The 27,227-nt window shown below is 41.4% G+C and overlaps 1 protein-coding gene across 3 annotated transcripts; it reads left to right on the top strand.

Annotated features, from left to right (window-relative positions):
• Positions 1-3,790: 3,790 nt before the first annotated feature.
• On the top strand, positions 3,791-25,953 carry setd1ba (SET domain containing 1B, histone lysine methyltransferase a). Of its 3 annotated transcripts, none has more exons than XM_088071226.1 (19): positions 3,791-4,237; positions 4,663-4,779; positions 7,117-7,268; positions 7,528-7,626; positions 8,317-8,587; positions 9,845-9,966; positions 10,519-11,622; positions 14,581-15,330; positions 17,390-17,563; positions 17,670-17,757; positions 17,839-18,050; positions 18,167-18,239; positions 18,321-18,683; positions 19,360-20,652; positions 20,987-21,153; positions 21,248-21,373; positions 22,376-22,495; positions 23,439-23,576; positions 23,676-25,953. In XM_088071226.1, the coding sequence occupies exons 3-19, from the start codon at positions 7,131-7,133 to the stop codon at positions 23,847-23,849; spliced, it is 5,412 nt and encodes a 1,803-aa protein (XP_087927352.1). In that variant the 5' UTR covers positions 3,791-4,237; positions 4,663-4,779; positions 7,117-7,130; the 3' UTR covers positions 23,850-25,953. The 3 variants fall into 3 exon arrangements, with proteins under 3 accessions (XP_087927352.1, XP_087927353.1, XP_042364660.2); XM_088071227.1 differs by lacking the exons at positions 3,791-4,237; positions 4,663-4,779 and adding an exon at positions 6,126-6,888 and having other exon boundaries at positions 19,360-19,494; positions 20,134-20,652; XM_042508726.2 differs by lacking the exons at positions 3,791-4,237; positions 4,663-4,779 and adding an exon at positions 6,126-6,888.
• Positions 25,954-27,227: the final 1,274 nt, after the last annotated feature.

The following is a 27,227-nucleotide window of genomic DNA, read 5'->3' as shown; positions in this document are numbered from 1 at the left end:
CTGCCTCCACTGAGTGTTCCTGTGAGATAACACTAAAAGTATTCACCTTGAATGCACAAGTTAAGTCAGCAGGTTTTTGTTAATACTATCAGATCCCTGGTTTTATCTGTGAGGGCATGACTGCGCACTCTGGATATGCTCAGATGACAGTGAATAGGCTGGGTGTGTGCTCTTGTACCTACTTTAAGAGCTTTTACTTGCAGGAACTTGCTTTCTCAAAAGGCTAGTCACTCTTCTCATTAGATGAAAACACATTTTAACATAAGAGGTAATAAACCAGCTGCTTCCCTTCTCTCTGATTCCTTAAATATGCATTTTGGGGGGAAATTTTGAGCATCAAACACTTAATTATCCTATTTTTCTGCATCAGTTTGTGGTGGAAATGTCTTTTAATTGGTAAAAAACTAAGGTGTGGTGTGTATTTACTATGGGCTGCCTAATCTTTTAATCGTCAGGTGTAGCTGTATGAATCAATTTGGAATGTTCCTTTAATGATGATTGATTGAATGATTATGCAAAAAGACTGACCAAAATGCTCTTTTCTTCAAGAAAAACCAAAATATATGAGTTATAGAGGGTTATATTGATTTTTTTTTTCAATCTAGGATTATATATAATTCAAATAGTCTTGGCCTTTAAACCAGATACTTTTTTTGCTTGTTTTGTTTCATCTCTTATCAGCTGCATACCCATTAGCCTTATTTTCGTTTTCTTTCTTGTAATTAGACTTTTTCTCCCCATACATTTTTATTGTTTGTCTTGTTCTTATATAATTTGTTTTTGGCTGACTATCTGTCACTGTAACCTATTTTTTCTTGTTCTGTAAAAAGTAGTTAAGTGATACCCAATTTAAGGCCTGTGGGCTAATCTGGCTAGTGACATGGGTTCTGGGTGGCCTGCCAATCTTTTCCTTATTTGCAAATCAAATAAAAAAAATGTTGTAAATAAATAGATAATAAAAAATAAATAGTCTAATGTACAACAGTGCATAAAAAACATGAAAATAGAGCTTGTTCATCAAAAAGATGCCATGGGAAGATGACCCCAGGCAAATTATTTACAAATCATTTATTGATTTACTTTTAATGCATTTATTTATTATAATTATTTAGTTTGTGTGTGTTGAATGCAATGTATCTGCACTCCTCTAACTTTGCATTGTAACTTCTGCACAGTGATTTCACTTGGGATCAATGAAGTTCGACCTTATCTTACATTGTATTATCTAATTTATGTGTTTATTAACTGGCTCCTGGTCTTGTCATTTTGCAAAAGTGCCCTCCTATCAAAGCAAGCTGAGTGTCCCTACTTTAAATACACCTTCAGCAAACAGTCAATATGCTAGATCTAATCATGCATTGGTTAAACAAAAAAACAAAAACAATGTTTGACCATCTTTATTCTTGTATTTGCCCTTTAAAGTAATCAGTTTGAATCCCCAGGGGTATTTATGAGCCATATGTCAGTCATACTTCTCTGTTCATCCTGTATGGCTGAACACAGCAGTGACATCATCACAGATTGGGCGTCAGGAAAAACTATTCTCTCTTGTCCCAGGGTGCAATATACGGACATCTTTATCCAGCATCAAATTTATTAAATAAGCAAAATAAAGTGAATGGTTTGGAGATAACATTAAGAGGTACAGTATGTGCTGTTTTTTTCAGTAGGAGGCTGAGGATGTATGAGGGAGACGGCTGTTTTAGGACATGAGGAATAGCTTATCAGTATTGAAACGATGGTTGAGCTGGATGTGCGGATCAAAAGCAACTGGATGGGCACTGTAGTCTTATAAAACTATAGTAAATTTTGTCCAGTGGCCTTTGAGTTATTACTGGATATCAAAAAAAATGGATCACTGAGAATGGTCATAGAAATTTCAGTGTATGAATTAAAATTTACCTGAGGTTTGGGGCTGTTTCAGCTAAGTCGATGAGTTATAGTGGGTGGAAGGAGATAGAGGATCATACAGAATGAGCTTACATACACAAAATGTTGTATTCGAGATCTTCCTTGGATCAAACTCTAGAGCATTCCCTCTCCCGTAAAGGCAGTCAAACTCAAACTGACAGAGGCTACAAAGTCAAATTTAAAGGTTAAATTTCAGTGATCACGGGTGGGAAAATATGCAGTTAGTGGGGTAGGAGTGGTGAAAAATTTAGCAAGCTGTCCCTTTAAGAGGATGAGCTGACACTGCCCTTTACTTTGCCTATTTTAAGAAATCATGTAATCATTAGAGTATTTTGCCAAAATACATACATTTACTGCAATAAGTAAAAAGCATTTCCATCAATTTAAAAAAAATGCACATTTCTCCCACTGCTATGTCACCATGCAGCATGCATTATGTTCACTGTGATATTTTAGTTTCATGACAGGGTAAAATGCCATTTTGAATATGGGCCTAAAAATTGTTTTAAAATTGCAATCCAAGTTCAGCAGAAAACAACAACCTATTCAGATTCCAAAACAACAAAACATGAAATGATTGTATAGTCTATTTATTTAACATCTCATAAACACAGACAGATGATAATATTACCAAGTAGAAAAAACTCACAAACCACACTGTAGATTATTACACTAAAAATGAACATGCAAATATCAGAGGGCTAGAAAGAAGAAAAGCAAGGGTTAAGAACATCATTACGGTACCAGAAATATGCATGAATTTTTTTTCAGTAAGTCAGTGTACCCATAAAAACGCAATTCACTGAGGATACCTTTTTTTCAGTGAACAAATCGTCAAAATAAAAGGCTGAACACATAAAGGAAGAAAGGGTTTGCCTGGCTGCCTGGTTATTCTGACTTCACAAAAATAGCCATACGCAATTCTCATGTGCTCCATATGCTTCTACAACACAGTATAGTGTAGTACATGCTATGAAAAATGCCTATAATAATAAAAGAGTGCTTGTTAAACTTACAGGGTGAAACTGGCAGCCTAACATATGAATACCGTTGCCTATAAAGGATATTAAATTGTCCTGAAGGTGTACAAAATATCCATACGTGCACAGCCCCTTTTCATTAAATTAACAAACAAAGAATAGTCAAAAATAGTTTTTTTTTCGCCGTGCAGAGAGACAGCTGTCCTGTTGAAGAGAGGCCAATCCTCTGTGTGGAATATTCCAGTCTGTCAGCGGCGCGCAAAAGCTGAATGGCGCAACCCACCGGGGATTTTTTTTTTTTTTTTTTTGTCTAACAAAGGCCTATAAATAACCTCATTGGCGGATTTAATCGCAAAAAAAAAAAAGAATTAACCTTTTTTACATACATAAAACCTTCTGCACAGTTTTGTCCCCATTGCACTCCTGAGGGTGGGGTTGGGGGGTTAGAAAGCAGGGTTGGACTGAAAGGAATGCAGCCTCGTGACCTGCAAGTGGAAGAACGCGCGAGCTGGATAACAAGAAAAACAGGCCTCTGACACACCGAGTTTGTGTGCTCTCATAACAAAAATGCTCACATAAGGAAAAAAAAGGAGTGTTGCTGGCACTATAGTGACCAACCTGAACGCAAAATAACACCACCGCCAGCTCTATTTTTAACTCACCAACGGAACAAAATATATAACCGAATCTTGGTAGTTTTTATCTTATCTGAAGCACACAAGAGTGCAAGTGATCCGCCGTTCTTTGTCTCGAGCCAGAGAGCACGCGCGGAAGCCCGAAGCACCCCCAGTGTTATTTTCACCCATGAACAGAACAACAGGGCTGCTGCAGAGGATTCCTGATGACCTTATATGGTAGTGTGGGGGTTGCAACAAGAACGCTCGAGCTCTCATGGCAACCGTCCAGAGTTCTCGAATTACTGCTGTTGCCAGGGCGAGTCAGCCCAGCAACCGACAGCTTGAACTCGCCATTTATTATCGTTTCCTTCCTTTCACGCACTTGTTTTCTTCTGTTTTATTCTTGTTAAAAGAGTAAAATCCACCCATGTGTCGGTAGGTGTTAATATTTCCTGTTGTATCACCGAGAAAATGTCCCCGAAAACGAGTCTTTCTCTCTCTCTCACCGAGCCTCTCCCAGTTATGGCGCAGCAACATTTTACAGCACGGTGCTCTCCTTTGTCTGCAAAGAAGCCATTTTGAGACAAGAGAACAGCAGAGAAACCATTGAGCAAGTGTAGTCTATCACTAAAACGTCTCTTTGGACAAAGGAAAGCAGTAAAATTTTACAAGATTTCTCCCTATAAGATCTTTTTTGCTCGTTTAAGACTTGGATTTTGAATCCTAACTGTAAGTTTGCAATATCAATAAAAAAAAAATATATGCAGTTAAATTTAACAAAAGCCAATATAGTTTTGCTGATAACGTTTTAACAATTAATTAATGTTCATGTTGTCTGTCCTCTATTAAACAAGTATACACGTAGACAAATAAACTGGCATATCAAGTGAAATAGCTCAAAATCCATTACCTTTCAAAACAACATTTCCTTGTGGTTTATATGATGTAGCTCAGTTAGAAATGTCGAGGTTATACTTGACTGCAATCCTGTCTTCAAGGAGAGAGAGGAGATGGTTTGCATATTGCCCACACAGATGATGCTTGAAGATGCATATTCGCTGGCAGAGAGGCAATGCCTAGCACTGATCAAAAGAAAAAAAAAACTTTTTCAAAAGAGCTCTATCTTTCGTGCTAATGGATTCCTTTCTTTGCAGGAGACGCTATCCCACCCCTTAATAATGCCATTATTAGAGGATCCGAACATGGAGCTGAAAACATTCCTCCTGCCCCTGCATTTGGGCCTGTTAACTGCATTTCACCAAAGTGCTGAGGTAAATATTTTCACCATAAGAGTTTTCCCTCCATCTGTTTCCTCTTGGCAGTCTTTTTTTTTTTTTAACGTTGTAGAAACTGTGTTTAAAAAAAAAAAAAAGGCTATCAGAGTTGGCTTCTTGCGACATTTAAATATGCCCTTGAAGCAAGGTCAAGCCGGACGATTACACTTTGGACGCATTTCTTAAATGGCAATTGGACAGCACAAACCTAATCGTGCTTGAAGTTGTCTCCACAGTTGTAGGTAAGGTACAACACAAGCCACCAGGGTGTAAAGCGTTGCTGTTGTGAGAGGAAAGTGTTTAAAAGTCATTAATCAAAGCAAGTAGGTTATCAATCAACAGTCAAAAAAAATAATGCAGGCAGCATAATAAAGTATTTTGTAAAGGCCATTAGTTATCCATGGCCTGCTTTCTGTCACTTGAGCAGCAGTGGCATATATAACCTGGACTGTATAGGCTGTATATAATATATAAGCATGCCAGTGAACACAGTAAATAAAGTTGACAGAAATTTCTGTGATCAAATTGATAATAGCTCAATAGACAAATTGACAGAAAACACTTTTTAATAACAGTAACTGCATGCCTCAAATTACTATTTTACATCACTATCAAAATTATTATAAAAGAGTTTAACTTACTCATTGCTACTCATATCCTACAAGGCCATAAGTGCAATGCCAACAATAAGTCATTACACTTTGTCACTTCAACTGTGTCCCCCTCCCCCCTTAATTTAACATCTCCAAAATCATACAGCTGTTTATTCACAACATTTGTTTTCTTTTCACTTAAGAAATATAAATACTATTATATGGGTGTGCCGTGACCTAGTTAAGACAAAGATGGATTCCAAGCAGAGGAAAAAAGGCTCAAGATGTCACAGGGTATTACATCCAGTACATTCTCTTCCTTCTTCTCAATCCTTTAAAAGGAGGAATCATAGTTTTATCATAGTCCGTGAGAGATGAGGAAATCAAGTGTAAGATCCCTTTTGGAACAAAGGAAACCCATATAGGCCATTGAGTCCTGTTTTAGGAAAATGGCTGCCGAGAGCGCTCGGCCCCCTCTCTCTGCTCTCTGTTGAAGGACTTCTGAGCCGTGCCTCTAATAGCAGACAGCTCCTCTGCTGCTGCGCTCTGATTGGCCCGCCGAGCTGCCGCTGTTAACCAGCCAATTGCCCGAGCACTGCAAAACACCAGGCAATGTCAAGCAAAATCCACTTTAATCGACAATGTACGCACATATAATTAACATCAACGAAATAAAAACGGCTACGAGATTTTGTAGTTAAAAGCTCCGCGGTTGTCTAACACTTAAAATGCGGACTAACTATCCGGTTTGGCACTTTAGTTTGTTGACTAACTGACCGACAGAGATGCAACAAACGGCCGCATTCCAACGGTTATAAACGTTCGCCTGGTTGTTGCATTAAGCGTATTATCAGCCAAGTTTCGCCGTATAATCCGCTGTTAAGACACTTCGCGTTCAGTCACAACAACTAGCTTCACGACAGCGGAGTTTGTTTTTCAAACACGAGCCGACTAGTGTGGATTTGTGCACAAAAACCTGCGGGCAACACAGATTTATTATCCTTTGGTGACAGTTAACAAAATATTGCCCCCTGTGTCTATCTTGTGTTTGCCATTTGGGTAAATGCAGCCGGCAGATTCCACACAAAAAAACGATTTAAGGGTTTAAAAAAAGAGCTGTTACGATGTCGATAGTGATCAAATACAGACGCACAAACGTGCCTGTGTGAATATTTTAAAAAATAGAATACAATTATAAAAGGAAATGGCGTTACCAATTCAGCAGTGAATAAATAAGTTTGTAACGAAAGTGCGGCTAGCAGCGGAGGTGGGCAAGCCTAGCGGTGTATTGTGGGAGAGACAGAAGCTACAGACCAGAGGCACACAATATGTGTTGGCTCTCGCCGAAAAGGAGGCAGTATTCTTCAAGCTAAATCATGTAATGTAAGCGGCGAAAGGAGAGCGATTTCGTCTATTCATCAATTCAAGAAAAATCTCTCGATCGGACGAACCATGTCCAAGCCGGGGGAGAAAAACAGATTGAACGAAGACCATGGCAGAAAGCAGAGTTCAAGTAAGCTTTTTTTCCCCTCTTTCTCCAGCCCTCCTAATGCCTGTTTTCCGTAACTGGGATATACGCTATAGATCCCGTTTTCGCTCTCACTTTGGGTTACCCACCACCACTAAAGTCATGCATTTGTAACGTCTGGCTGTTTTAAAGTGTCGGGGGGTTGGTAACGGGACCGTGTTTAGCGTTGCCTCACGATAGCTCCTCTCTCCTTGTCGCTGCCTGTCGTTTCAGGTTTGGCGAACGGCATGGACAGTCATCCCGTATGCGGCTCGGCGGAGAAGCGGAGTCACCACTGGAGAAGTTACAAGTTGATCATCGACCCAGCGTTGAAGAAGGGATCGCACAAACTGTATCGCTACGATGGGCAGACTTTCAGCATGCCCGTGAGTGGACCGCCTTTGACGCGGCGACCAAACGGCTACAATAGTAACCGAGTAGCCGACCTCCATGATAGGTTACAATGTGGCTGTGTTGTCGTGGCCGGGCATGTTCCAGCATCTTGTGTCGGATGTGCTCATTTTAATTTTGTTAAACTACTTTGCAACAAGTTCCATGTGGAGCTGTGACTGGGATGGATAACAGTGTTGTGTCCCCCCTCCTCCTCCTCCGCCCCCTCCCCACCCCCTCTCTCCTCTCCTACAGAATCCCGGGATACCACCGGTGGAAATCGTCCGAGATCCGAGGATCGGTCGTCTTTGGACTAAGTACAAAGAAACCGACCTACCGGTGCCGAAATTTAAGGTAAATATCCAAACAGTGAAGATGGCAGCTTCTCTCTTGTGGAATAGGGGGGCTGTCAGAAGTTGCAGACACACCCCCTTCATTCATCTTTGGGATGTCGGGTGTTATATCCAAAATATCATGCATTGCTCTGACACTTGCAGACTGGATTTGCATGTTCATTGTAACCGCTCTGGCACTGTAATTCTTATCTCAGCTGTAAGAAATGACCCCACACGGTGCATCATTAACCCGAAAGCACCTCAACCATGAACTCCTCTCATTCTCATCCTCCATGGCGTTGTTTCTGGATACTCTCATCCACTAGTTGCTTTAAAGGTGCAGGTGCATGTCATGACTGCATTAATATACAGTACTTTCAAAGTTGCATCCTGCAGACTTATTTAATTTTGTAGTTCAGAATGTTGTGAATGTTTGCCTATGATACATGAATTCATCTTGATCCTATCTGACCTGCCGAAATTTAGGGAGTCTCCTCTGATAAAAAGGATTCGGCTCTTTCCTTGTGGAAATAAAAGTTGCAGATACATCTCCTTCACTCATCTTTGGGGTGTCGAGTGTTAAAATGAAAACACCATGCATTACTCTAATACTTGCAGATGGCTGACTGGATTTGCACGCGTATTGTACTTATCTCAGCTGTCAGAAACTTCCCGAAAGCACCTCTAACATTACCTCTTCTTCTCCCAGATCGACGAGTGTTATATCGGCCCCGTGCCTCCAAAGGAGGTGACATTCGCCAGGCTGAACGACAACATCAGAGAAGGATTTCTTACCGACATGTGCAAAAAATTCGGAGAAATCGAGCAAGTGGAGATCTTGTACAATCCGAAGAACAAAAAGCACCTGGGAATAGCCAAAGTTGTTTTTGAGACGGTGAAAGCCGCCAAAGTGGCCGTGCAGTCGCTGCACAAGACGTCTGTTATGGGAAACTTCATCCACGTGGAGCTGGACCCGAAAGGTAAACAGTGATTCAGTCATTCGAGGAGAAGACGCGTAACCTACATTTATGCACGATCGAGCCCGCTGCACGAGCAAAACATGCACGAGTTTTTACACTAGTAAAATGTTGCCTTGTTTTGAATTATTGGGAGGACGGCAGTCACGTGTGTAAATTTACGTGTGTTGCCTGGTAACGTAGGGTAATTGAATTTCATTGAATGTAAGTGTACTCCCACAAGCCCCGAGCTGAGGGTGCTGTGTACTCCCTCTGTGCATAATTTCAGACCTGTAAACAAACACAGACCAATCTGTCAGAGTCCTCTCCCCCTTTGCCTTGTCTCTGTTGAGTCATATTTAAGTGAAATCACTGAAGTTTTTGTTAATTTGTTAAGACTGAACGTCTCCACTGTTGCTTCTGACTAATGCCTCACAGCAACTATGATTCAATGTCAAGTATGTATTATTTGACTTGTAATTTGTATTTATTTAACAAGCAAAATAGTGATTGCTGTTGATGTTTTGATTGCAATGTGTACAGTTTTTACTGGCTACACCGGTGCTATTCTCTTGAATTATTCCGACAAATCTCAACATTTCTAATAAATAAATTGATCGTTCTTAATAAGCCTTAAAGTTAACAACTATTGCATTTTGTGTAGGATATGTTAAATCTCTTAAAGAAATGTTTGAGCCATTATAACATCGACTGTATGTATTACACATTAGGGCAGGACAATAGTATTTCGATATTGTGATATCAGACTAGATATTGTCTTAGATTTTGGATGTAATGTGATGTAATTTTCTGAACTTACCAGTTCACTTACCATTTAGTCATCATTTCCATGATACTGAGGATTATTTATTCAGACTTTCATTGTTTAAACATGTTGCGAAAGCACTAATAGTCAACACTACAATCTTGATTTTGAGATATTTGCTTAACGATATTGTGATATTGGATTTTCTCTCCATCCCCCAGCTGTACTGCAAAATAATTTTTAAGATTACCATATGTACATTAACAGTATATATTGCTTTGAGTTTTGCAGTTTGCTTTTCACAAATGGGCAGGCATAAACACTATATGATATTAGTTTGTAATGCTCCCACTGTAAATTATTGGGAAGTATGCGCTCAAAAGGCACACTGCATAGTTTTATTTACAAATGTTTGGATTTAGTTAGAATGCCAGAGTAGTTTTGATAAAGCCTGCTAGCATTAAGCCTGCTTTAAAGACTTGGCATCAGACCCACACATGTTTACTGTTCTGCAGGTGAGAATCGCCTTCGGTACTTCCAGCTCCTGATGAATGGCAGCTACACTCCGCAGACCCTGCCTGTCGGTGGAGAGGAGGCCAGAGAAGTCTCCCCTCGTAGCCTGGCAGAAGCCTTGCTGGTAAGAGCTCCTCCAAAAATATGCAGAGATTTTATTTGTTAATGAGTAGAAATGTAGAAATTGCTCCCTTAACTGATAATAATATAGTTAAGTACAGTGTCTGCTGTTTTTTCCAAGGTCAGTCTGGAGTTTTCCGAATTGCGGTGTTACTTTGTAGAAATTATTTACCAATCTAAGCTGACGTCCTTATCTCTAATCCGTGTTATCAGTGCAGCAGGTGGTGGAGTAGAGCAGAGGAAATGTTATACAGACCCTTGCCTGTGCACTGAAATCACAAAGCCACTGAAATGTGCACTTTGGCCTCGTAGCACGAGATCCCCCGTGGCATTGTGCCTAGAAACACTCATCCACTAGTTGCTTTTTTAGGTGTAGGTGCAGGTGTTTTCTGTGTGTAAGTTGGCGAAAATCAAACATTTTTCATAATTGCATTGATATATAGTAGATTCTAAGTTACAACCTGAAGACATATTTGATTTTTTATCTAGGTTTTAGTGGTGTGAGTGTTTTCCTGCGATACCTTGATTCATCACCATCCTGTTTGTCTCCTCTAAGGCCTGCGAGCCCATCCGCAGGTTGTCGGAGAGCAGCATGTCAGCTGTTGGAGGAACATTGCCACCCAGCAGCTCCACAACTCCTCTGTCCCTGGAGACGGGCTACTCCAGCCTAAGGCAAGACACACCCCAGTCCCAGGGCACCCCTCATACCCCACGGCAGACGGGTACGCCCTTCTCGCAAGACTCCAATTTCTCCAGTCGGCAGTCCACGCCGGCGTACCAGTCTAGCCGCGCCGAGAGCTCTGGAGGTTACAAATCTCGCAGACACGAAAGTAAGTTCCAGGATGCGTACAACCGCAGACCGGAGAGGCCACAGTACCGCAGCAACATGTACCGAAGTACGACGTCTGAACAGGCTCCCTTCAAACAGCACCAACTCACCCCACCCGAACCTCCTCCCTCCACCCCCTCCTTCAGCTACACAGCGCCGCCCCCGGCTACGCCCAACTTCAAGTCCGCCTTTTCACCCTACCAGGCACCTTTGCCCCCTGCATTCCCCCCATCAGATCCTGCTTTCCATCACCCAGCCCAAAGGGAGGGTGAGTACCTCCGACCACCGCAGCCGCCTCTCGCAGCTGCCACTGACTTTTTGCCAGTCAAGGAGAGACCGGAAACTCCACCGATCCCCGAGCCCCCACCGGAGCCCGTCCCCCATCCGACCACCCCTCCTCCTCAAACCCCAGAGCACTGCCCCTCACCTGGCTCCCCCACGCTCGATCCAGAGCGCAATAGCCTGGATTCCCGCATCGAGATGCTCCTCAAGGAGAAAAGGACAAAACCGCTGCCGTTCCTGGAGGAGCGAGACTCGGACACTGAGGTGCGAATGGAGGGAAGTCCAATTTCCTCCTCGTCCTCCCAGTTATCCCCAATCCCCCCTTACACGAGTGGCTCCCAAGGCGGCCAACAAAACTCCCGTCCCTCTAGCACAGGCTTGGAGGACATCAGTCCGACCCCACTGCCAGACTCGGAAGATGAAGAGCCAATTCCCGGAACTGCCTCACTGATCAAGAGACCCACTTCTCCTGTGCAGGAAAAGATGAGCAACAGTGACCTCAAAGATGGACATTTTCGAGGCCACACTCCCACGGATAAAATGGACACGGTAAGACAGTTTTTTTTTTTTTGTTTGCATGAAACTTATGTTAATTTGGAAAATAATAACCTGCAGTTTTCCATGGGTTAAGCATTAGCACCCCATGGCTCCAAGTATAGCTAAAATGAGCTTGTGTTGATAGTCTTGATTAGATGATAGCAGCACGCTGCTGATGTTTACTTGGAGCTTTGATAGCTAAGCTGAGGACACAGGAAGTGAGTCTAGTTTCAGAGCATGTTGATAGTAGTAAACTTTCCCTTTTGTATAATTCTGCCTTGTAAAGGAAGTACCAATCTTGCAGCAATCTATGCCTGAAGGCATCACAAAAATGGTGTATAGGCTGTCAGTTGATCGCTGCTCTGCTGTTTATTCTTGTGCAAAGAACAAATTCAAACGACTAAGCGAGTAGCATTGCTGCACCCGTACAAAAAGTGTAATTGTTAGCTCAGTGAATATGTGAAGAAAAGATGTCAAATTTCTTGTAAACACAAATAAAACAGTTGACATAAGCTATCAACAAAAACCTTTAGACAGAATTCACAGCCTTACAAATACCTTCACATTCACATGAAGTTGATCGCCTCGTTTGAAGTCATAGTAACACCATCTGGCCTGTGATGTTGTATTTCTATGCTTTGCACTTTGCTTTGAAAGGAGAAATAAGAGCCGCTCTGCTGTTGGGGAATTGAACACTCTTGTTTCCTCTTTCTAACACTCACCACACGCTCACGCGGAGGAAAACACAGTTTGGCAGTTAGCCCCATTCAACAGCATACTTCCTGGTTTTGCTGAGCCTGACAGTCAGGATTGGCTGCAGTGTCTCCTGTCTCACATTTCCAGTTATCACAAAGCAAGCACTGCAAACAGGTCATTTGGATAAAGACACCACTCCCATGCTGCGTTTACTCTCCTTAGTTTCACTCCTTCAGCAGTTGTAAGAAATCCTTTAGGATGATAAACAGCAGGGAAGCGTATTCAGTCTTTATGCATTTGATGGTGCAATCTTTGCACACACATTATCCATTATGGGTTTAGGAGAGAACAGTCTGATGCCTAAAACAAACATCTCTGTTTGGATACCTGCTGACCAATTACATGGGTCAGCTGTGTTTGATTTTGCTAGCGTGAATACTAAACTTTGAACTCAGATCAGCATTTAAATAATAAAACCTCAGTGCTTTTTGGTACTGACCAACATGTGTCCGTAGTCCGCCTTCAACACTGGTACTGAATAAAAGTGTTGTTTACTTATTCTTTGATCAGAGATTCATTATTAAAAAAAACGAAACCTCAGATATTGTGTCAGAATCAGTATTGAAAAATGTCAAACAATACCCGTAATTAATATTAAAGCCAGTGTTGGTCTTGAGACCACTCTTTGAATGTCTCGTCTCAGACTTGACCGCATTTAAGTTTTTTTTGCACAAAACAGAAGAAATAGAACAACAACATAACAAGTTTTGCAGGTGAGATTTAGTAAAAGCACTAGGGGGCGTATAATCTCACCGTAATAAGCCAGAAGTCATGCAATCAAGAAAAGTAAACAAGCAAGTGACCAGAAAATAAGCAACATAAAGTAACACTGTAACAACATTTTAGCAACATCTTTACCCAGTCCCATTGTGTGTGCAAAAAAGGTGCATTGAAGATAGGGTACCCGCAGAACTATAAAAAAATGCATTAATCTAATAATTAGGCCTTAATTGGCATTACAGTCTCTTAAACCAGTCTTTGAAAAGTCTTAAAGTAGGATTATAATTTGTTTCCTGATGTTGACATTTTAAAATCTCAAAATAATAGATCACTTTTTTTTTTTTTTAAATAATTGACCAAATCCCTCTCACATTAACGGCACACAGGTCAGAATAGAAATAGAACAGAAAAAAAAGCAAAAACACTCATTTTGTTTCCCTGGATGCTCAGAGCGTAGGATCCACTGCAAAGTCCAAATTCAACGATTATCTTTTTAACCAAGATTTTACAGCATGGCGATGCATGCGAGGGTCAGTGTATTTTTTTCAAACTTAACACAATAGGGATTCAAAGCATTGGAGGAATACAAAATAACCACAAAAATCGGCCAATAGATGTCAAGTATTTCTAAGTTCTGGTCTACCCTCGTCTCAATTAGCAGTTGGGCGAAATTATCCCTAACCCAAAGTAACTCTTCAGATTTTGTCTTTGAAGAATTTGTCTAAATTTCACTCTGGGAGGCATTTAAAACTGTCTTGATTTTTTAAAAATCTAACTTGCCTCAAGCTGTAGGAAGCCTGGAATAAAGATGGTTACGCTGATTTAAGCTCCTCGTTGTTAGTTTGTATTTGTTTACTCACAGAAAACAAAGGAAAATCCCTACAAATAGATTTCACCTGCCTTATCCCTTTTGAGTATTTTATTGAGACATTTCTCACAGCACACTTACTCATACACACAAATAGACAATAAAGCAATAAAATAGGTGAATGAAGAGGAAACCTCATTGTTTTCTGTGGGTGTTTTTATGGGAATGAAAGTCTTTCAGCTCAATTTCAGGAGTGTTTATGGCATGTTCTGCTTTTTATTGTAAGTATGTCATGCAGAACGGGGCTTGCTCTGGTCTGGTCTTTTCCTTGACTCAGTTTCACGCTGTCTTGGTCTTGGTCTTGACATGGAGTCAACCCCTCCAAGTCTTGATCTTGTCTCTGCTTGAAACACTTTGGTCTTGGTCATGAGTTTGTTTCAGTCAAGGTGGCCATGACCACAACACTGATTAAAGCTAAAGCGGTAGGTTGGCAAAACAATCCTAACTCAAGGTCCACTAGCTACCCTTTTTCTGAGCTTTCAGATCTTATCCCAAGGTCTTCATAAAACAATGGTGTTTGCTCAGTTGTCATGAAGAAGAAAAAAACAGTTGATTTTACTTGTGTAACTTGTGAAAAACAGTTGTTGACCTTGCAGAGTCCTGACAGGCTGTCCCTTTCCACACAGGGTCAACAGTCGTCCGGAGAAGACATGGAAATCTCTGACGATGAGATGCCTGGAACTCCGATCACCAGTGGAGACTGTAGCAAAGGCATTGTCATAAACTCTGCGGTGTCCCCGATGCAGACCATTGCCATCCCTCCTCCTGGCTTCCCTCCTCTCCCGCACCAGGCCGGCTTCCCAATCTCACATCATCACCTGCCCCCTCACTCTGCCATCCCGGGACACCCTCACCTGGCCACTCATCCCGGAGTGCCTCACCACATGCTGCCACCCATGGGTCCCTACCCCCATAGCATGATGCCACTGGTGCAAATGGAGCTAATGAACTGCTTGCGGTGGGAACAGTGGAGCACTGTTCCCATGTCCTTCCAGATGCAGCAGCAGATGCTGAGTCGCATGGCTCAGACTCGAGGACCGTATCCTTATCCACATTTTATGGATGGTGGTGCATCTGGGCCTTTTGGGGGACCCTACCCACCACTGTCTATGGGTGCTACGCCTGCTAGCGGCGCAGCAGCACCTGGACAACAATGGCAGCATCCCAGTATACCAAAGTTCAACCCTACTGTTCCTCCTCCTGGATATGAGACTAAAAAGGAGGATCCCCATAAGGCCACTGTTGAGGGTGTGCTGCTGGTCATTGTCAAGGAGCTAAAGGCCATCATGAAGAGGGACCTCAACCGCAAAATGGTGGAGGTGGTGGCTTTTAGAGCCTTTGATGACTGGTGGGAAAAGAAGGAACGCTCAGCAAAGGTAAGTCATTCATTTTACCTTCCAAAATACAAATACAGGGTTACCTACAGAAGCAAAGAGAGCTTTTATCTACTAGTGTTGGCCAATATATCATTAGAGATATACCATATCATATTGTTCGTGATAATACTGGTTTCATTTTTAATATCATGAAAGAAAAAAATGCTATTGTCAATTGCTTGACTTGTTGACATAATGACGTCAGACTGTTTATAGCACAGCTGAAAGCAAAACTGCCACCGACTCCACAGTGGCTAAAGTTACAATAAGCGTCTTCAGTGGAGTGGATTCAGTGGCATCGTTGATTTTGTGTACTATTATATTTTATACAGAATCTGAACCTCACTCTGAGTTACTGACATTGTTTGCAAGCTAAAAATGAAAAATCATTTTTGTTTAGTTTTTACTGAATGTTTGAAGGCAAACTGTCACGGTTATGCTGACATACATATACTATATTGCTCATAATTGTTCTGTTTTTGAAAATAAATGAATAAATATTAAACATTAATTAATTAATTAATATATTGATAAATATTTTCTTCAGTATTTTTGAATATCATCAGGAATATTGTTATTGCAAAAATACCCTGAAACATCATAACAATATTTTAGGGCCATATCACCCACCCCTAACATCAACATTAAATCAATATCATGATATGAGACTATATATCAGGGTTGGCAGAAGAAATCAATACTGTATAGTATATTTTGAGTTTCAATTTTGTATTTATTTATTCATTTATGTTGCAATTACAAACAAATGTTTGGTAATAATAATAAAGTCAACTGCTTTTTCAGTCCACCAGATACATGTTGCTACAATTAAAATGAAGGGACTGAAAACTGTATATAATTAGATAAAACCAGATGTTGACAAAAGAATTTACAGTTGAGAAAAGGTAATAAATTGCAGTACACTGCTATATATGTAATCACAGAACTTGGCAAATTGCAGAACTTTTTAATAAAAAAAACAATTCAATAATACTATATAGTGACATAAGTATCATGAGCTATCAGACCTCTGGTGATTCGCCACATTTAGAAATCATTTTAGATTTTGGATATCATAATGTCTTAAGAGCTGTCTTTTCCTGTGTTTTATTTATCATTTTTTTCAGGTTTAAAGGCTGCATTACAGTAAAGTGATGTATTTCTGAACTTATCAGACTGTTCTAGATGTACTGTCAAAATCAGATTTTTAAAAAATATTTTATGAAAGCACCAAAAGTCAACACAACTATATGACAATATTGAGGTATTTAGTCAAAAATATTGTAATGTCTCATTTTCCAGATATGCACAGTATGACTGGGAAAAAAGCTTACTTGTTTTAACTTCCTTTTAATATATTGGCAAAACAGTCTAATAGAGTTGATATTATAGTACTTAATAAAGAAGCCACAAACCATAGCAGCATCAAGAACAACTCATTCAGTTTGCATTGCAGCACAAATGTTCATTATAAGCATCAATCGAAGAATCATGCCTTTTGCAGGTTATTAAAAAATAATTATGAAAACAGCGTCCCTAGGTAGTTTTAGCTAATGCATCTCTTTGTCCTATCTACATCCATAAGAATCTTCCATTTTTATTAAATATTATTTTGACAAATGCCATAAAAAGTAAGCTGATAGTTTAAAAAAAATGAAATAAAAAAGGTGATACTGTAAACAGATGGTAGTTGTGTTGCTGTGATGAGACATTATTAAACATCATTCAGTAAATGAAACAGCAGCTTGGATTATCAATTAATTGTTAAACTCATTGATCAAGGTAAGATGCCAAATATTCACTGCTTCCAGATTCTCAAATAGCAGTCTTTGTTTCCTCTCGTTGTTTGATGTATTGGTTATAAAACTGAACACTTTTGGATTGTTGATCAGACCAAAACAAGAAAGTTAACAACTTATCTTTTACGATTAATTGGGAAAAGAATCAATCGATAACAGATTATGAAAATAACACATATCTGCGTTTCTGTCTGCAGCAGTAGATAACAAAGATAACAAAGTTTAACCCGGGATTAAAAATCATGTTCTGTTTTCCTCAGGCCTCTTTGACTCCAGTGAAGGGTGCGGAGGGGAAGGAAGAAGAAAGACCCAAACCCAAAGAGACAATGGGTTCAAGTCTGCTGGAGAACTGGAACAAGGGCGAGGGACTGGGCTACGAGGGTATGGGCCTGGGTATCGGTTTACGAGGAGCTATCCGCCTGCCCTCCTTCAAGGTACGTCCCGAGATGTGTCTTTTATGACACATGGGCAAGGAGGCAGTTTGTTCGTTTTTTCGTGACCAGGTGCGCTGCTTGTTTAATGGTCGCATGTTGTTTACAGGTGAAAAGGAAGCCCGAAGCTGCAGCAGCAGGGGACAACAAACGAGCGCGACCCTCCACTCCAGTGGATGATGAGCTGGAGGATGAAGGTAAATCTCTTTGGTGTGCACATCTACACTTTCTCTTCTTCCTGGTGTTATGAAATTGATCTGGTGGTCTATTTCTGTCAGACCGGGACCGAGACCCAGCCGAGCTCCCGTCCGACGATTCCAAAATGGATGCCGACAGTGCGACTGCAAAGCGACGGCACTCAAGGCCTCTTGAATTGGACAGCGAGGGAGAGGAGGAAGTTGACACCTCCGGAAAGGAGGAGGAGTCGTTGTCCGACAGGGAGGAGGAGCCTGATGAAACGGAGGCTACAGACAGGCTGTCGTCAGGCAAAGTAAGCTCTCGCAAAAATGACCATCGATCGCGTAGCTTGTGGATTGTTTGTATAGCGTTCTTTGAATATTTTTGCGCATTTTCTAAACATTTTTATGATCCGTAATCATTTCCTAGGGGAGTGATGATGACGAGGGTGATGATGAAGACTCATCCAGCGAGAGCGCTTCCTCAGATTCCTCTGATGACGGTACGTTAAATATCAAACAGCATAAGTTTTTTTTTTTTGTTTTCTTTCCTGTAATTAATAATTTCCTTTCCTTTGTTGCAGAAGCTGAGAGTTCAGTGTCCTCCAAGAGCAGCTCAGACTCCTCAGCAGAAAGCGCAGACTCCTCTGAGTACGAGATGAGTTCGGAAGAGGAAGGGGATGAGGAGGATGACGACGAAGAGGGGGTGTCACACGATGTAGACGCTGAGGGCAAAGCCGCCGAGACCTCCTCGTCCTCTTCATCCTCATCAAGTTCATCTTCTGATGAAGAAGAGGGGCAGATAGAGACCAAGCCACCCAGCCCTCCTGCCGGACCAGTCCCAGAGGATAAGGAGGAGCTGAGCAGCAAGCTCAAACGCAGACCTCCTAGTCCTGCAGAGGAGGTGACGGAGGACCGGAAGCCGCCATCACCCAAAAGCATCCCGCGTGAGTTTCTGCTGTACCATTCTGCTCAGATCTGTGCAATTTCTGCTGATAACGAGCCCCGATCAGATACTTTACAAAGTGAAGAAACTAAAAATGATTTCATACGGCTCTTATCACAATTCCACTTCGTGCAGCATTGTTTTGTTTTATAACATAAAGTAAACAAACTAAAATGTGTAGAAATCACTCTCAGATCCACTTAGTGTAGCATTGTAATAAAAGTACAGAACACTATAAATGAGTCACATAATCACAATTCCACTTCAGAGGAAGTATAAAGCTTAACTTTAACATTCCCGGTCACAACAAATAAGAATCGCTCACAGTTCTACTTATTACAGCATTATAGTTAAACTAGTTTACTAGAAATGGACAACAAAAAATCAATTCCACTTAAAGTGGTGTAGCAGCTTAAGTTGAACATGAAAAAACAGTTTCTACTCATTACAATTAAACCCGAATATCTGCCGCAAATTGTGCTCTCTGTTTACAAAACCTGTATGACTGTGGACGAAAACAAAGAATCAGGCAGGGCGCACGCTCAACATAACCATTAATTAAAAAAATGTGTTGATCTGGTCCAATACTGATCCTTCAGACAGGGACATCCCTAGTATTTATTATTTTGCAGTATGTGAGATGTTAAATAAAATAAATATCTTTTCTTGTCTTGTAGTCAAAGATCGAGACATCGGTGTAGACGGAAACATTCCTGCAGTGAAGTCTGAACCTCAGGAGCACGTAGCGCACCTTCGGCCGCCCACTCCCACAGGCGCCCTGCCTGACAGCGACCAGGACACAAAAGCCAAAGGTAAAGCAGAGCCTGAGGAAGTATCCTGCACCCCCGGTCGATTAGCCCCATCCCACGTAGATGCAAACACACCTGTCCCCAAACCTGTCTCTGCATCTTTAATGCACCTCCCTCTCCCTCCTCACCCGGCAGTAGAAGGTCGCTCGCTTCTTCATCCACCTCCTGGTCCCCTGCCTGAGCTCCCTCAGCGGACTAGGCTCCCCACAGACGATGATATCCCCCGCACACCGGGCAGGGACCTGATGGAGCGTGCCCGAAGTCTGGGCAAGTCCCAGAGCACGGACACTGTTCCCATCACACCTGGCAGTGATGCCCCGCTGACAGGCAGCAGCCTGTTGCTTAGCTCCCCTCACATCCCCGGTAGTCCCTTCTCCTACCCTTCACAGTCCCCTGTCCTTAGTGCTGGAGTCCCCCGCACACCAGGAAGAGACTTATCCTTCACCCCTGTCTTCCCTGACCCCACAGCATTGACTCTTAATAGAAAAATATCCTCTGAGAGCCTGGACGATAGACCTGTTTTTAAAGAGCCGCCCATTAGTGCCCTGCCTAACCAAGCTGTGTCGGCTGCAGCAGAGCATTCAGCCAGTGTCCCAGGAGATCTGCCTGCTTGTCTCACTGTTGACGTCCCCGTGCCATCAGATACTGCCCCATCCAAGAGGAAACCTGGACGACCCAAAGGCAAAAAGACGCCAGCTGTCTCTGCAACTGACGACCCTTTGGAGCTCTCATCAGAGTCCATGCCTCTGCCTCACCACGCACATCTCGGCGATCTATCCACGCAAACGATATCTGCCAAGTCCCCCGACCATCCGAGCCTGGACTTCAGGGAAGGAGAGGTGAAGCCTCAGACGGTCCTGCCTGCCGAAGACGGCTTCCTGTCCTACGAAGAAGAGGCACCTGTGGTTGTGAAGCCCACGCGGAGGGCTCGGCGAGGCTGGGAGGAGCTGCTGCTGGGCAGCCTGTCCCCCGTCACCTCGCCCCCCCGACCGTACTTCACCCCGCGCTCCGAGTTTGAGGAGATGACCATCCTGTATGACATCTGGAACGAAGGCATAGATGACGAAGACATACGGCTACTGCAGATCACTTATGATAAGATGCTCCAGCAGGATAACGGCAACGACTGGCTCAACGACACGCTCTGGGTCAACCATCCGCATATCCTTTACTGCTTTACATCAGCCGATTCATACCAAATATTGTCCATAATAATATTGATCTTTATATATATGTCATGTTACAAAGTTCCAAAGTTGTCCACAAATCATTTTAAGAAATTAGTCCAGTTAAATAACACTAAAAAAGATGTAATTTCCTTTTTTAATACATTGTTTTATAGAGTGTGTGTCACATAGCAGCCCCCTCTGGTGGTGGAAATGAGGAACTGTTTAGTCTGCTGCTGAATATCTGTTAAGCTTCAGAGGTGTTTTGGCATCCCAGTTTTTTGTACCAACGCTTTTTTGTATTCAGTTTATCCTTGACTTCCCTGCACCTACCAACATACCCGGCGTGAAGAAAAAGAGAAGAGACGACGGCATGAGAGATCACGTAACTGGCTGTGCGCGAAGCGAGGGATACTACAAGATTGACAAGAAGGACAAAATCAAGTACCTTCAGAGCACAAAGCTGCAGTCAGAGGAGCCGCCGGTCGACACACAGGTGAGGACGAACTGGGACGCTTGACGTCTGTGAAAGTGTAAAGACATTAGAGGCATGATTTATGTTTACACCTAACTCCATCCTCTCCCTGCAGGGTATGAGTATCCCTGCGCAGGTCCCCGCCTCTTCCAGAGCTGGCTCGGAGCGGAGGTCGGAGCAGAGACGTTTGCTGTCCTCGTTTGCATGTGACAGTGACCTGCTGAAGTTCAACCAGCTGAAGGTAAACAAACTCAGCTTCTCCCCAGTGGGCAGTTTTATTCTCCCTGAATTTTTGAAAGATTTTTAAACAGACAGGGGTCATTGTGATCTTTGGTCTTTGACTGAAAGTAGACGGTTGTACATTTGAAAGGAGTTTTTGTCACCTGCATGTACTTACAAAGTGTCTAAATTTTCTCCAAACATAGTATTTTTAAGGAATACTTTACCGCCAAAGGACCATTTGGATGTCACTTACTGTCCCAGTGGTACCTTGATCTTGTGCCTTAGGTAAATGAATCCATAAACAGAGAAGATTCTTAATGAACGGAAATCACAGGCAACAACCATGTTTAAACAACAGCCAAACTATGTACGAAAATCTGTTTAAAAACTCTCACTCCTGCAGTGTAATCCGAGTCCTTTCAGACGGGAAACTTAACTGCGAGTGAAACGTATCTATGTCCTCTTCAAAGTCAAACTGACCAACGGTGACTTTACCTCGCTGAATACAGGAGCTGCTGGTCTACCAGCAGTTTGTGTTATTGTGTGTCTTTGTGTTTGAAAGGTGATGATTTGATTTAGATTCACCAAAGTGACACAATAACACACTAACTGATTGAGGCAGCAGTGGACCAACAGCTCTCACACTCAGCAGGAGTCTGCCTTCGAAGAGAGCAGAGACAAGTTTCACTTTCAGTTCAGTTCCCTGTGAGAAAAGGCTGTCTGTTTGCGAAGACCTAAGCAAAGAGCTAATCTGCTCCAGTTGTGTGAGAGTCTGTAAAGAGATTTCTTGAAATAGTTTAGATATTGTTAAACATGGTCGCTTTATGAGTCCTCAAGAATTTTCTCCACTTTTGGATTCATTGTTCACTTTTGAGACGTGAGAAAAACAAAGTTCTCTTTTTAAAATTAACATTACACAGGGTGAGTAATTGATGTACAAATAGTTATTTGTAGGTTGAAGTATTCCTTTAATATCAGCCTTTCTGATACTAATAAGTGACGCTTTGCTTCGCTCTTCCAGTTCCGTAAGAAGAAGATCAGATTCTGCAAGTCTCACATCCACGACTGGGGTCTCTTTGCTATGGAGCCCATCGCTGCAGATGAAATGGTGATCGAGTACGTGGGACAAAACATCAGACAGGTGAGAGAGAGTTCGGAGTGATTTTCTGTGGGTACGTAAACAATTATTACATACTTACACAAAGATCAATCACCTTGCAGTAATCTGGCTTCCAGAGTTTATTAGCCAGAAATATAAATGTATAATTTGCATTTTTTTGCATTACATTTATATTTACACTTTTTTGCAGTTGCATTCAAGATGGATTATACTGTGTTTGTATATGCAGACGTTAGGAAGTGCATTGAAACTTTATGTTTAAAGATGTAGTTTATTAAAATCCTGTAGAAACACGACCCAAAACAGTGCACAAATTTTGGTTGGACTGCTATGATAGCATGTAAAAAATTGCTACAACCAATTAACTGACTAGTAAACTATTAAATTAATCACCAAGTAATTTGATAATGGAGAGTTAGAGTCTTTCTTAACAAAAATCCAAGAAAAGTCAAAAGTCTCTGATTCTAGCTTTTCAAATGTGAATAATCTCTGGTTTATTTACTCCTGTGACAGTAAACTGAATTTCTTTGAGTTGTGGACAAAACTAGACACTTGATGACATCATCGTGGGCTTTGGGAAACACGAATCGACATTTGTCACATTTTATAGACCAAACAAGTAATCAATGAATTGAGAAAATAATAGATCAATCGAGTGTGAAAATAGTGTTAGTTGCAGCCCTGCAGACAAGCATGATAGCTCCTTTGCTTTAAAAGACTACAACTGTTGATATGTTGAGTGATGGCGAGATACTCTGTTCAGTTAATGAGTGAGGGGGTTTAAGTATTAGAAGTTAGTTCCAATTTACGTTTTTTTTGTTTGTTTTTAGAGTATCTCTACCATATTTTTATAGTATCTTTTTCTACTCTATATCAAAGCTCTTGAGTGTCACAGTACTTCGGCCTGCCCATTATTATCATTATTATTATTATTTATTGTTTTTAATTCTTCGTCCGTTTGTAGGTGATTGCGGACATGCGGGAGAAGCGCTACGAGGAGGAGGGCATCGGCAGCAGCTACATGTTCCGCGTTGACCACGACACCATCATAGATGCTACGAAGTGTGGCAACTTTGCCCGTTTCATCAACCACAGTTGCAATGTAAGACAACTTTTCTTTTCTAAACGCTTCAGCGTCGCATAACACACACAGGCACGAGCTTTAAAGCAAACATATTCTAATTCTGTTTTCTGTCTTTAGCCCAACTGTTATGCGAAGGTCATCACAGTGGAGTCTCAAAAGAAGATTGTGATCTACTCCAGACAGCCCATCAACGTCAATGAGGAGATCACGTACGATTACAAGTTCCCCATCGAGGACGAGAAGATCCCCTGTTTGTGTGGCGCAGAGAACTGTCGGGGAACGCTGAATTAACATCCACATGAGGTCAGTCCTCTCCAGAGAGTAAAAGTGCTGTCCTTAAATGTCCTGTTCCCCAGACACGCACGTTGAGACTCCGGATGAGGAGGAACTGAAGAGGGAAGGTTATTTTTTTGGAGGAGGGAAAGAAACCTGCACGTCGTCCCTAACGGCCCCCTTCACATATTTAACGCTAGATTGTTTACGATTTATGGTGCTCTTGAAATGAAAAAAGGCATAATTTTTTTTTATGTCTGCCAGTGACCCTGAACTTAAACACTTGACTCGGTGCAGCATTTCCTCCTCTTCAATGTCGGACAGTATTTCAGCATGGCTCCTTCCACATCGAGTCTCGGTTTGTACAGTCTTTCACTTTTTTTCCTCACGTTTGTCTCATAAGCTTTACGTACACCACACGTGGTACAAAAACAACAACATAGACTCACATGTTCAGCTGCTTACTAACACTGATGAGACGCACAAACCCGCCAGGAAAAAAATTAACTGCCTCTCTGGCACCTGAGCAGATGGGATGACTGCAGAGTGTCGCGGCCCTCCAACCGGACTGCAACCCTGCTTTCTCGCTCCTACCTCCTCTGCACTAGTTTTCTTGGAAGTAAATCAAACTGAGAAAAAATGAAATATTAAGCAACAAAAAATTGTTAAATCCTGCCACAAAATCTGGGCTATTTGAAAATCACGACCGCTTTCACCAGCCATTAATGAAAGGATCATGCTGCTTCCTATTGGTTTATGCAAAAAAGATGACAGAATTTGTATAATGATATTCCAGCGTTTTCCGGTTTTGTTTACGTCTTTCTCCTCTGTGTTTTTTCAAAGACACTATATTTGTGTGTGAATGTGGTAGAGAGTTTATCAACATATCTGAGTGTGTGCGTTTGTGTGAGAGTGTGAGTGCACTGCCCCCTTTAGGCCACAGCGTGGAAGGCCGCTCAATCATGCAGAGTAAGAAAAATTGTATCAATTCCTGTCTACATCCACCGGGCAGCATTTAAAAACACTTGTCAAACTAAGTTTTCTGCTGAAGAAAAAAAAAATGCTCCTCATTTAAAGTGCCATATGAATGTGTACCCGTGTTTGTTTCACCTGAGCAGGCAGGTGACGTTCGTTTTTCCGCCTGTTAACACGCATGTGCAAAGAAATGCTGCCTATTTTCTCCCCACCGTGGGTGTTTAGATGATTATTTTTCGGCTTCTGTCATCTCTACCGTCTCATGTTTGTGTCGTCTTCAACTACAACACTTTATAACTCTACCAGTGTTCAATGTTTCCTGCGAAACTGAAGTGTTTCTACGCCCCGGGTGACCTCTTGCTAGGTTTGATCTGTCTTCATAGACTCATTAAGTTAAAATAGATTTTTGTGAATGCACTCGAGGCTTGCACTTCTGCTTTACGCCCCCTCCCAGCCAACCCCCCCCCCTCCTTTAAGACCAAGTCAGTCATTGCTTTTCATTCAGTTAGATTATGGAGATGTTCTTTTTTCACCAGTGATGTTTATATTGTATACTTGTACAGAAAAGCTTTTTTATCTTCACAGGGGTAACACTTTTAAGATGCATCTTTCTCTCTTTTTCTATAAACAAAAGACTGAGTATTTAAAAATCATTTTCAGGGATCTGTTAAAGGAATCTAAGGGTTTAAAGGTTGTTTATTTAAAGAAAAAGGTCCACTGTGTACAGGAAAAGTTGCCACCTCCTTTTGGAAAGATTGTTTCTTGTAGAAACGTCTTCATTTTCTGCCCATTTGCTTTGTAATCCTAATATGTGTAAATACTGTAACTGTGAATACTATATAAATATATATATATAAATATATATATATTTTTGTTCCCTGGGATTTGCTACGTGAATACAGCTCAGAGATGTAACATATGAGGTGAGTGTTGAGCTGGTAGCAGGAAATTCAGCTTGTGTCAAGCTTTTTTTTTTTTTCTGTTGTAAATTCTATGAAAAGTTTGCGGTGTGGAGAAAAAAAACGGTGCAGAATCGGCATGGAAAGAGGATTGAAGCATCAGCCTGTTTCTCATGTCTATTTATTACACAACAAATGTATGAAAAAGGAAAACATGGAAATAAAGCAATTTTGCATACATCCATAAACAGTGGTTGTTTTGCATCGGGCCAGTGGCAACAAATACGGGACATAAAACAAAGAAACTTTCTGTAAGAGGATTTATTTATTGATGGATGATCATCTAAAATAAATCCACAGTGATGCTGACTTTTCATGAATGGAAACAGTAGGCAGCAGCTGACCAAACAATGAGCCTGTGTCATGCTGGTTTGAGCAAGGACCTCGTCATGTGATTCACTGTCCGCCAACAAACACACAAACAGCCAGTATGTGTCACACCACCAGACCAAACGCTTGAGTCTGCAAACTGTTTACTAAAATAATGTCGGTGCTGTTCAGAAAACCACCAATTTAACCTGCATCTGTAATAGAGTACATTTACTCGTAGTTTGAATTTTAAATTCTGTAAGTCCACAACTCTGTCTTCATGTTTATTTAGATCAGAGATGAGAAACCATGCACTGATGATGACTGAGTTGAGCTCCCAAACCAGACTACTGAATTTTAGAGCTGTTTTTAAGTGTTTTGGGGCAAGTTTCAAGTCTGTCAGAACAACTCTCAGGTTAATTCAGATCTGTGAGGCAAGTCCAAGTCGAGTCAAAAAGTAGTCTCCACGGATACTCTATGGTATTCATAGTCAAAGTTCAAGAGGGTGGGATTGGTGGCCTTCAAGGGACACCCTTAAAGCAAAAAATTTGTATTTTTATACTCTTTAAAATGTTATGAAAGCACTCCTAGTATATGATCTATAGAAAAGGGGGGAAACTGGCACTGTATAATAAATGATGAAGAAATTCTAAAAACAATTTTGGCAAAGTATAAGATACAAATGAAAGAAAGTCACTATACAGTATATGGGGAAAATGAAAAAGATTAACAGTATAGTATGACTACATACTATACTATGTCTTTTACAACGTTTTGGTGCTATTTTTTTTAATATACCACAGAGTGACATTTTGATGCCATTTTTGACGACATACTATACTTTGAAATTTTGGGGACATTTTTGACAATGTACTGTACTATGGCGATTTGGTGCCAACTTGGATGACGTACAATGACGTTTTGGTGCCATTTTTGATGACACACTATACTTATACGACACTATGACGTTTTGATTTCATTTTTGACAATGTACAATACTATGACATTTTGGCAGCGTTTTTGACAGCATACTATACTATGATGTTTTGGTGACGATATATTACACTGACTTTTTGGCACCATTTTTGAGGACATACTGGACTATGACGTTTTGGTGATTTTTAATGCCATTTTCAACTGCATACTATACTAT

The sequence above is a fragment of the Plectropomus leopardus genome, chromosome 20 (assembly GCF_026936395.1).
Source record: "Plectropomus leopardus strain MGB_pleo_1.0 chromosome 20, ASM2693639v1, whole genome shotgun sequence".
Taxonomy (NCBI): Eukaryota; Metazoa; Chordata; class Actinopteri; order Perciformes; family Serranidae; genus Plectropomus; species Plectropomus leopardus.
This window is presented reverse-complemented; position numbering and strand designations above follow the sequence as displayed.